Below are 10,439 nucleotides of genomic sequence, written 5' to 3' on the forward strand. Positions count from 1 at the left end.
TCCTATATACAGGAATATAACTACTATAATACTGCCCCCTATGTACAGGAATATAACTACTATAATACTGCCTCCTATGTACAGGAATATAACTACTATAATACTGCCCCTATGTACAGGAATATAACTACTATAATACTGCCCCCTATGTACAGGAATATAACTACTATAATACTGCCCCCTATGTACAGGAATATAACTACTATAATACTGTCCCCTATGTACAAGAATATAACTACTATAATACTGCCCCCTATGTACAAGAATATAACTACTATAATACTGCCCCTATGTACAAGAATATAACTACTATAATACTGCCCCCTATGTACAGGAATATAACTACTATAATACTGCCTCCTATGTACAGGGATATAACTACTATAATACTGCCCCCTATGTACAAGAATATAACTACTATAATACTGCCCCCTATGTATAAGAATATAACTACTATAATACTGCTCCCTATGTACAGGAATATAACTACTATAATACTGCCCCCTATGTACAGGAATATAACTACTATAATACTGCCCCCTATGTACAAGAATATAAGTACTATAATACTGCCCCCTATGTACAAGAATATAAGTACTATAATACTGCCCCTGTGTGGACCTAATCTGCTAGAAATAATATAATGTGCAGATATTAGTTCCAGTATATGAGTTTTCTGTAATATTATTACCGTATTTGTATAATGGAGAGTATATTATTATAAGGCCTGGTACCTGTGTTCCATGAGTGGTTGCACGAGGCCCAGGGAAGGTCGGATGTGAAGGAATTAAAGAGATAAAAGAAGGCCCATGCCAGGACTATGATGTAGTAGAAGTTCAGCAGGATGACAATGACTTGAGACGAGTAGCCGATGCCTGGAGAAAGAGGTGATGTTCAGCTTCAGATAAGGCCCAGACCAGAGAGACCTAACTATATGAACATCTACCAGCAATCAACGGTCTATGGGTTGAGTGGTGGAGTCATCATGGACCTTCTCAGGAGGACTAGAGATTGATACAATCGGTTCCATTTAGAGTTTATTAGTCTTTTTGGCATGGTGGAGTCTATGGGTGGTGGAAGACCTCTCTGTAAATCGGGTCTACTGATCATACAGATAGGCAAAGGTGAGGGCCTCATGGATATGTTGTCCAGACTGACCTTCAAATATGGGGCAGATTTTCCTCCAGGACGTGACTCCTCCTTGGCTTGTGTATTGTCCCAATGCCGTCTCCAGGAAGAAGACTGGAATTCCACAGGTGAAGAGGAAGATAAGATATGGAATGAAGAAGGCCCCTGTACAAAAGCAGGAGGAAACATTGGTCAATCATCAAAAGACCATTTATTTATTGGAGAACTTCATTCTAGAAGTCAAAATTTTCCTGTGTTTGGTGACCTTGACCTTCGGTCCCTCAAATTTGAGAGCATTACAGCTGGAGGATGTCAGACCCACCCATCACATCTCCAAGAAAACCCTTGGTGAAGACCTCTTCAACTCAATGACAATCCACCTTGGTGCCCGTGTGTCCTCACAGCTAGTGGGAACCCCCAGCGAAACATTTTTTTTTCATGAGATACATATAACCCTAGGTCCCTGTAGTCCTTGGGAATCCTTGCTATTAGACTCCACCAATAATACCTAAGGTCTACTTGTCTTTGTTACTTATGGTGACCCAACTGTCAGGCTCTATGAACAAGACTTACATCTCCACCAAAACCACCCCGAGACCCCAATGTCCTCAAGTCTGGTGCAGAGTACAGCTGACCTCAGCAGCTAGACCCATGTTTACATTGACGCTAAACCTCGTACATACTTGTCCTTCTAGTTTATGGAGACTTCAGGCATCTCCAACAAGTCTCATGTCTCTATCAAAACCATTGGGCGGAGGGGTCATCAAGGATGGTAGAGAGCACAGCTTCTAGACCATACCTGGAGCCAAGTCTCAATGAAAACCCAGACTGGAGGTATCCTTGTCATCAATAGTGATGGGGACAACAATTGCCAAATCCCTACTTATTCTTGATACCTTCAAGAAAACCTACCATTGGGTCTACTTTTTAAGACTGGTTTTGACCCAGGAGTCAGGACTTAATTGTACATAACTCGAGACCTAAGGCCTCCGAGTCCTCACGATTTATGTGGACTCTTCTACTTCTACGCTCCACCAAAAAGCCTCAAAACTCCATGAAAAACAAACTTTAAGACCATTGTGTCCTCCTGACTGGTGTAGAGCAAAGGGGACCTACTGCCAGACCAAAGCATCAACAGTCATGTCTACTTGAAAACCCTAGGGAGAAACTTGTCCTCCAAATTGGTGGAGACAGAAGGTGCAGAACCAAGACTCAAGTCTTACAACATTGAGGCCTACTTGTCATCACAACTAATGGGCACCCAGCTGCTAGATTCCACCAACAACACTCACCTCCACATCCCTACTACTAGCCTCCATCAATGAGACACCTCCAGGAACTTAAAGCCAAGGCAGGGTCTACAAGTCTTTATTACAGATTTGGACCCTCCTCCACCACCAACAAAGTTCGGTCTCCAAGGAATCCAATTCTAGGAGCCACCTGGTCTTCATCACTGACCCAGCTGTTAGTCACCGATGTCATCACAACAACCAGCACCATGACCCTAGGTGCTCCAGGTTGTGGAGGACCTAAAGGCCCAAGCCCTCTTGTTTGCCGTGCAGGTCCACCATCGGAGAACGCCTTAGACTCTCCTTTAGATGGAGGTTACGGCAGCAGCTTGGGTGAAGGTTTCACCACTGATTACGGATCGGGATGAATACCCTCATTCATGGAGGCTAATCCTTGTTGGTCTATTCCGGCCTCGTTCACAACACTTGGACTTTTGTGTGGATCACCTTGTTCTTAGACTTTGGACTCAACAAGAACAGTCGTCATTTAACTCCTTTCATCCTCAGACCCCCCCTCCCCCCCAATCCGGCACCAAGTGTGACCAATAACAGAGGGGGAGGAACGGGGCGAAGCCGAAAGACCTAAATCTGTGCTTAGAATAGGACAAGCTCCTCCGGGGGATGACTCCACGTGTGACTGGCTTTGGATTGACGGGACACTCTCCAATGCTTCCGTGTAAACAGGCCGTGTCTCCCCGGCCCTGGCTGATAACAGGGAACAATAGCTGGGGATGATTTCAGGGTTACTGTCCCTTTAATCTGTAACCGATTCGTCCCCTTGCAGTCACACCAGCTTTAATGTAAGGAACAGAGGTCCAAGGTGACATAGTGACCCAGCGGACAGGTCACCGACCCTGGAGTCAATCAATATGGACACGGAGTGACAGCCCTGAGGGTTCATGAATGGGGTCTATGAATCCCTCCCATACAGGGGAATTTTGGGATTTTCAGGGGAGGGGCTTGTTAATACGGTCACTGGGAAATGCTCCATAATCAATGCAAATCCACTGCCAGAACAGCAAAATCCTCCGGCTAGAAAAAATTCCGGGGCAGATTATGGGGTTATGTCGTCAGCAGAGTCCAAGGTGCCCACCCTGTGTGTACCCACCTCAGCCCTGTGCCCGTGTCATCAGATTGTAAGCTCTTGGCTCCACACCTACCTCCTCCATTCTTGTAGCACAGGTACGGAAACCGCCAAACGTTCCCCAGTCCAATGATCTCCCCGGCCACCGACAGCACAAACTCCATCTTGTTCTTCCACTGCCCGCGCTCGGTCATGTGTACCCCGACATCATCCTGCCCCTCCTTCTCCATCAGAGGCTGCGCCCCATTACCCAGTGGCCCCGGAACCTTGTTATCCATCACACCTGAAAATGGGGAGACAATCACTGTGATTACTGTACCCCAAGTGTCAGCGTGTCCCAGTCCTGTCCCCCCAAGTGTCAGCGTGTCCCTGTCCTGTCCCCCCCAAGTGTCAGCGTGTCCCTGTCCTGTCCCCCCAAGTGTCAGCGTGTCCCAGTCCTGTCCCCCCAAGTGTCAGCGTGTCCCAGTCCTGTCCCCCCAAGTGTCAGCGTGTCCCTGTCCTGTCCCCCCAAGTGTCAGCGTGTCCCTGTCCTGTGCCCCCAAGTGTCAGCGTGTCCCTGTCCTGTCCCCCCAAGTGTCAGCGTGTCCCTGTCCCCCAAGTGTCAGCGTGTCCCTGTCCTGTCCCCCCAAGTGTCAGCGTGTCCCTGTCCTGTCCCCCAAGTGTGAGCGTGTCCCTGTCCTGTCCCCCCAAGTGTCAGCGTGTTCCCATCCTGTCCCCCCAAGTGTCAGCGTGTCCCTGTCCTGTCCCCCAAGTGTCAGCCTGTCCTGTCCCCCAAGTGTCAGCGTGTCCCTGTCCTGTCCCCCAAGTGTCAGCGTGTCCCCGTCCCGTCCCCCCAAGTGTCAGCGTGTCCCTGTCCTGCCCCCCAAGTGTCAGCGTGTCCCTGTCCTGTACCCCAAGTGTCAGCGTGTCTCCCCCCCCGCCCCAAGTGTCAGCGTGTCCCCGTCGCGTTCCCCCAAGTGTCAGCGTGTCCCTGTCCTGTCCCCCCAAGTGTCAGTGTCTCCCCGTCCCGTCCCCCCAAGTGTCAGCGTGTCCCCGTCCTGTCAGCGTGTCCCCGTCCTTCCCCCCCCAAGTGTCAGCGTGTCCCTGTCCTGTCCCCCCCCCCCCCAAGTGTCAGCGTGTCCCTGTCCTGTCCCCCCAAGTGTCAGCGTGTCCCTGTCCCCCAAGTGTCAGCGTGTCCCTGTCCTGTCCCCCCAAGTGTCAGCGTGTCCCTGTCCCCCAAGTGTCAGCGTGTCCCTGTCCTGTCCCCCCAAGTGTCAGCGTGTCCCTGTCCCCCAAGTGTCAGCGTGTCCCTGTCCTGTCCCCCCAAGTGTCAGCGTGTCCCTGTCCCCCAAGTGTCAGCGTGTCCCTGTCCTGTCCCCCCAAGTGTCAGCGTGTCCCTGTCCCCCAAGTGTCAGCGTGTCCCTGTCCTGTCCCAAGTGTCAGCGTGTCCCTGTCCTGTCCCCCCAAGTGTCAGCGTGTCCCTGTCCTGTCCCCCCAAGTGTCAGCGTGTCCCTGTCCTGTCCCCAAGTGTCAGCGTGTCCCCGTCCCGTCCCCCCAAGTGTCAGCGTGTCCCTGTCCTGCCCCCCAAGTGTCAGCGTGTCCCTGTCCTGCCCCCCAAGTGTCAGCGTGTCCCTGTCCTGCCCCCCAAGTGTCAGCGTGTCCCTGTCCTGCCCCCCAAGTGTCAGCGTGTCCCTGTCCTGCCCCCCAAGTGTCAGCGTGTCCCTGTCCTGCCCCCCAAGTGTCAGCGTGTCCCTGTCCTGTACCCCAAGTGTCAGCGTGTCTCCCCCCCCGCCCCAAGTGTCAGCGTGTCCCTGTCCTGTCCCCCCAAGTGTCAGTGTCTCCCCGTCCCGTCCCCCCAAGTGTCAGCGTGTCCCCGTCCTGTCAGCGTGTCCCCGTCCTCCCCCCCCCCCCCAAGTGTCAGCGTGTCCCTGTCCTGTCCCCCCCCCCAAGTGTCAGCGTGTCCCTGTCCTGTCCCCCCAAGTGTCAGCGTGTCCCTGTCCCCCAAGTGTCAGCGTGTCCCTGTCCTGTCCCCCCAAGTGTCAGCGTGTCCCTGTCCCCCAAGTGTCAGCGTGTCCCTGTCCTGTCCCCCCAAGTGTCAGCGTGTCCCTGTCCTGTCCCCCCAAGTGTCAGCGTGTCCCCGTCCCGTCCCCCCAAGTGTCAGCGTGTCCCTGTCCCGTCCCCCCAAGTGTCAGCGTGTCCCTGTCCCGTCCCCCAAGTGTCAGCGTGTCCCCCCCCACCCCGTCCCCCAAGTGTCAGCGTATCCCTGTCCCAAGTGTCAGCGTGTCCCCCCCCCCCCAAGTGTCAGCGTGTCCCCCCCCCCCCAAGTGTCAGTGTGTCCCTGTCCTGTCCCCCCAAGTGTCAGCGTGTCCCTGTCCTGTCCCCCCAAGTGTCAGCGTGTCCCCGTCCTGTCCCCCCCAAGTGTCAGCGTGTCCCCGTCCCCCCAAGTGTCAGCGTGTCCCTGTCCCGTCCCCCAAGTGTCACCGTGTCCCCGTCCCGTCCCCCAAGTGTCAGCGTGTCCCTGTCCTGTCCCCCCAAGTGTCAGCGTGTCCCTGTCCTGTCCCCCAAGTGTCAGCGTGTCCCTGTCCTGTCCCCCAAGTGTCAGCGTGTCCCTGTCTTGTCCCCCAGGTGTCAGCGTGTCCCTGTTCCGTCCCCCAGGTGTCAGCGTGTCCCTGTTCCGTCCCCCCAAGTGTCAGCGTGTCCCTGTCCTGTCCCCCCAAGTGTCAGCGTGTCCCTGTCCTGTCCCCCCAAGTGTCAGCGTGTCCCTGTCCCGTCCCCCCAAGTGTCAGCGTGTCCCTGTCCCGTCCCCCCAAGTGTCAGCGTGTCCCTGTCCCGTCCCCCCAAGTGTCAGCGTGTCCCTGTCCTGTCCCCCCAAGTGTCAGCGTGTCCCTGTCCCGTCCCCCAAGTGTCAGCGTGTCCCTGTCCCGTCCCCCCCAAGTGTCAGCGTGTCCCTGTCCCGTCCCCCCAAGTGTCAGCGTGTCCCTGTCCTGTCCCCCCAAGTGTCAGCGTGTCCCTGTCCCGTCCCCCAAGTGTCAGCGTGTCCCTCTCCTGTCCCCCCAAGTGTCAGCGTGTCCCTGTCCTGTCCCCCAAGTGTCAGCGTGTCCCCGTCCCCCCAAGTGTCAGCGTGTCCCTGTCCTGTACCCCAAGTGTCAGCGTGCCCCCCCCCCCAAGTGTCAGCGTGTCCCCGTCCCGTCCCCCAAGTGTCAGCGTGTCCCTGTCCCAAGTGTCAGCGTGTCCCCGTCCTGTCCCCCCAAGTGTCAGCGTGTCCCTGTCCCGTTCCCCCAAGTGTCAGCGTGTCCCCGTCCTGTCCCCCCAAGTGTCAGCGTGTCCCCGTCCCGTTCCCCCAAGTGTCAGCGTGTCCCCGTCCCGTTCCCCCAAGTGTCAGCGTGTCCCCGTCCCGTTCCCCCAAGTGTCAGCGTGTCCCCGTCCCGTCCCCCCAAGTGTCAGCGTGTCCCTGTCCTGTCCCCCAAGTGTCAGCGTGTCCCCCCCCACCCCGTCCCCCAAGTGTCAGCGTATCCCTGTCCCAAGTGTCAGCGTGTCCCCCCCCCCCCCAAGTGTCAGTGTGTCCCTGTCCTGTCCCCCCAAGTGTCAGCGTGTCCCTGTCCTGTCCCCCCAAGTGTCAGCGTGTCCCCGTCCTGTCCCCCCAAGTGTCAGCGTGTCCCCGTCCTGTCCCCCCCAAGTGTCAGCGTGTCCCCGTCCCCCCAAGTGTCAGCGTGTCCCTGTCCTGTCCCCCCAAGTGTCAGCGTGTCCCTGTCCTGTCCCCCCCAAGTGTCAGCGTGTCCCTGTCCTGTCCCCCCAAGTGTCTGCGTGTCCCTGTCCCGTCCCCCAAGTGTCAGCGTGTCCCCGTCCCGTCCCCCAAGTGTCAGCGTGTCCCTGTCCTGTCCCCCCAAGTGTCAGCGTGTCCCTGTCCTGTCCCCCAAGTGTCAGCGTGTCCCTGTCTTGTCCCCCAGGTGTCAGCGTGTCCCTGTTCCGTCCCCCCAAGTGTCAGCGTGTCCCTGTCCTGTCCCCCCAAGTGTCAGCGTGTCCCTGTCCTGTCCCCCCAAGTGTCAGCGTGTCCCTGTCCCGTCCCCCAAGTGTCAGCGTGTCCCTGTCCCGTCCCCCAAGTGTCAGCGTGTCCCTGTCCCGTCCCCCCAAGTGTCAGCGTGTCCCTGTCCCGTCCCCCCAAGTGTCAGCGTGTCCCTGTCCCGTCCCCCCAAGTGTCAGCGTGTCCCTGTCCTGTCCCCCCAAGTGTCAGCGTGTCCCTGTCCTGTCCCCCCAAGTGTCAGCGTGTCCCTGTCCCGTCCCCCAAGTGTCAGCGTGTCCCCCGTCCTGTCCCCCCAAGTGTCAGCGTGTCCCTGTCCCGTCCCCCAAGTGTCAGCGTGTCCCCCGTCCTGTCCCCCCAGGTGTCAGCGTGTCCCTGTCCTGTCCCCCCAAGTGTCAGCGTGTCCCTGTCCCGTCCCCCAAGTGTCAGCGTGTCCCCCGTCCTGTCCCCCCAAGTGTCAGCGTGTCCCTGTCCTGTCCCCCCAAGTGTCAGCGTGTCCCTGTCCCATCCCCCAAGTGTCAGCGTGTCCCCCGTCCTGTCCCCCCAGGTGTCAGCGTGTCCCTGTCCTGTCCCCCCAGGTGTCAGCGTGTCCCTGTCCTGTCCCCCCCAAGTGTCAGCGTGTCCCTGTCCTGTCCCCCCAAGTGTCAGCGTGTCCCTGTCCTGTCCCCCAAGTGTCAGCGTGTCCCCCGTCCTGTCCCCCCAGGTGTCAGCGTGTCCCTGTCCTGTCCCCCCCCAAGTGTCAGCATGTCCCTGTCCTGTCCCCCCAGGTGTCAGCGTGTCCCTGTCCTGTCCCCCCAGGTGTCAGCGTGTCCCTGTCCTGTCCCCCCAAGTGTCAGCGTGTCCCTGTCCTGTCCCCCCAAGTGTCAGCGTGTCCCCGTCCTGTCCCCCAGGTGTCAGCGTGTCCCTGTCCTGTCCCCCCAGGTGTCAGCGTGTCCCTGTCCTGTCCCCCCAGGTGTCAGCGTGTCCCTGTCCTGTCCCCCAGGTGTCAGCGTGTCCCTGTCCTGTCCCCCCAGGTGTCAGCGTGTCCCTGTCCTGTCCCCCCAAGTGTCAGCGTGTCCCTGTCCTGTCCCCCCAAGTGTCAGCGTGTCCCCGTCCTGCTCCCGGGGCCTGTGCTGTGGGGCGGCTGTAGTGGAGATGCTCGTGTCAGTCTCTGAATGGAGAAGAATATAAATACCTTTTTGGTGAAGGTTTTGGGGAGCAGCGACGTCAATCGTTCCGAAAAAAAATCCAGTGATAAATCCAGTGATGAGGAGGGGGTCAGGAGGAGGTCATCGTGATCCTGGGGGTCAGTGCACGGAGTCCGCAGTCCTGGGGTCAGTACATCCACAACAAGTCATTGAGACCGGAGCGGAGGATCAGCGCCAGGAGAGACAGTGTACAGAGGCCAGAACATGGGGTCAGCGTGGGAGGTCAGGGGTCAGTGCATGAAGGGAGGAACCTGGGGTCAGAGCAGAGAAATTGGATCCCGAGGCTCAGTAGAGGCGGAGCGGGTCCTAGGAGGGTCAAGGTGGATCCTGGGGGTCAGCGCAGAATAGCAGAGCTTAGAGTACAGCTGGGCAGAGTCTGGGGCTGGGTATAGGGTCAGCGCAGGGTGGCAGCGCCTAGGGCTGGGTGTAGGGTCAGCGCAGGGTGGCAGAGCCTAGGGCTGGGTGTAGGGTCAGCGCAGGGTGGCAGAGCCTAGGGCTGGGTGTAGGGTCAGCGCAGGGTGGCAGCGCCTAGGGCTGGGTGTAGGGTCAGCGCAGGGTGGCAGAGCCTAGGGCTGGGAGTAGGGTCAGCGCAGGGTGGCAGAGCCTAGGGCTGGGAGTAGGGTCAGCGCAGGGTGGCAGAGCCTAGGGCTGGGTATAGGGTCAGCGCAGGGTGGCAGAGCCTAGGGCTGGGTGTAGGGTCAGCGCAGGGTGGCAGAGCCTAGGGCTGGGTGTAGGGTCAGCGCAGGGTGGCAGCGCCTAGGGCTGGGTGTAGGGTCAGCGCAGGGTGGCAGAGCCTAGGGCTGGGAGTAGGGTCAGCGCAGGGTGGCAGAGCCTAGGGCTGGGAGTAGGGTCAGCGCAGGGTGGCAGAGCCTAGGGCTGGGTATAGGGTCAGCGCAGGGTGGCAGAGCCTAGGGCTGGGTGTAGGGTCAGCGCAGGGTGGCAGAGCCTAGGGCTGGGTGTAGGGTCAGCGCAGGGTGGCAGAGCCTAGGGCTGGGTGTAGGGTCAGCGCAGGGTGGCAGAGCCTAGGGCTGGGTGTAGGGTCAGCGCAGGGTGGCAGAGCCTAGGGCTGGGTGTAGGGTCAGCGCAGGGTGGCAGAGCCTAGGGCTGGGTGTAGGGTCAGCGCAGGGTGGCAGAGCCTAGGGCTGGGTGTAGGGTCAGCGCAGGGTGGCAGAGCCTGGGGCTCAGTGTAGGGTCAGCGGAGGGTCAGCACAGGGTGGCAGAGCCTAGGGCTGGGTGTAGGGTCAGCGCAGGGTGGCAGAGCCTGGGGCTGGGTGTAGGGTCAGCGCCGGGTGGCAGCGCCTAGGGCTGGGTGTAGGGTCAGCGCCGGGTGGCAGCGCCTAGGGTTCGGTGTAGGGTCAGTGCAGGGTGGCAGAGCCTAGGGTCAGCGCAGGGTGGCAGAGGGTCCGCTCCCCTCCATCTCCTCCTCCAGGCTCCAGTGATCAGGTCTCCAGAGCCGCCGGGATATTTAAGGGATGAAGGAAGTAATTCTAGCCGCCCCTCCCTCACATTCCTGGGTCCAGCAGGGAGGTCACCGGGGTCACCGGCACCAGACATCCCTCCCCCTGCAAAATACTGCTCCGGCTCCTGGGAAAGCTGGGTGACCGCTCACCCCCTGCACGTCCTGTACCAGGAGGCTGCAGGGACTGGGCGACCTACAGAGGGGTCAGAGGTGAGGAGAAGCGGATCCGTCTCACCCTGTAATCAGGTATCTAATGCCAAGTATCACACACTATAGGCTTGGATACCGCGACTCA

General features: G+C 58.3%; 1 protein-coding gene across 1 annotated transcript in view; it reads right to left on the reverse strand.

The window, feature by feature from the left end:
- Nucleotides 1-10,135, reverse strand: part of LOC140125965 (sodium- and chloride-dependent GABA transporter 2-like) — a 38,300-nt gene extending 28,165 nt beyond the window's left edge. The window contains exons 1-4 of the mRNA XM_072144961.1: nt 8,673-10,135; nt 3,578-3,784; nt 1,159-1,293; nt 735-875 (exon numbers count right to left, since the gene is read on the reverse strand). Coding sequence (XP_072001062.1) covers nt 735-875; nt 1,159-1,293; nt 3,578-3,779 — 478 coding nt within the window. The 5' untranslated portion in view covers nt 3,780-3,784; nt 8,673-10,135. The remainder of the gene's footprint in view (nt 1-734; nt 876-1,158; nt 1,294-3,577; nt 3,785-8,672) is intronic.
- Nucleotides 10,136-10,439: the final 304 nt, after the last annotated feature.

Source organism: Engystomops pustulosus, chromosome 4 (genome assembly GCF_040894005.1).
Source record: "Engystomops pustulosus chromosome 4, aEngPut4.maternal, whole genome shotgun sequence".
NCBI classification, from domain to species: Eukaryota; Metazoa; Chordata; class Amphibia; order Anura; family Leptodactylidae; genus Engystomops; species Engystomops pustulosus.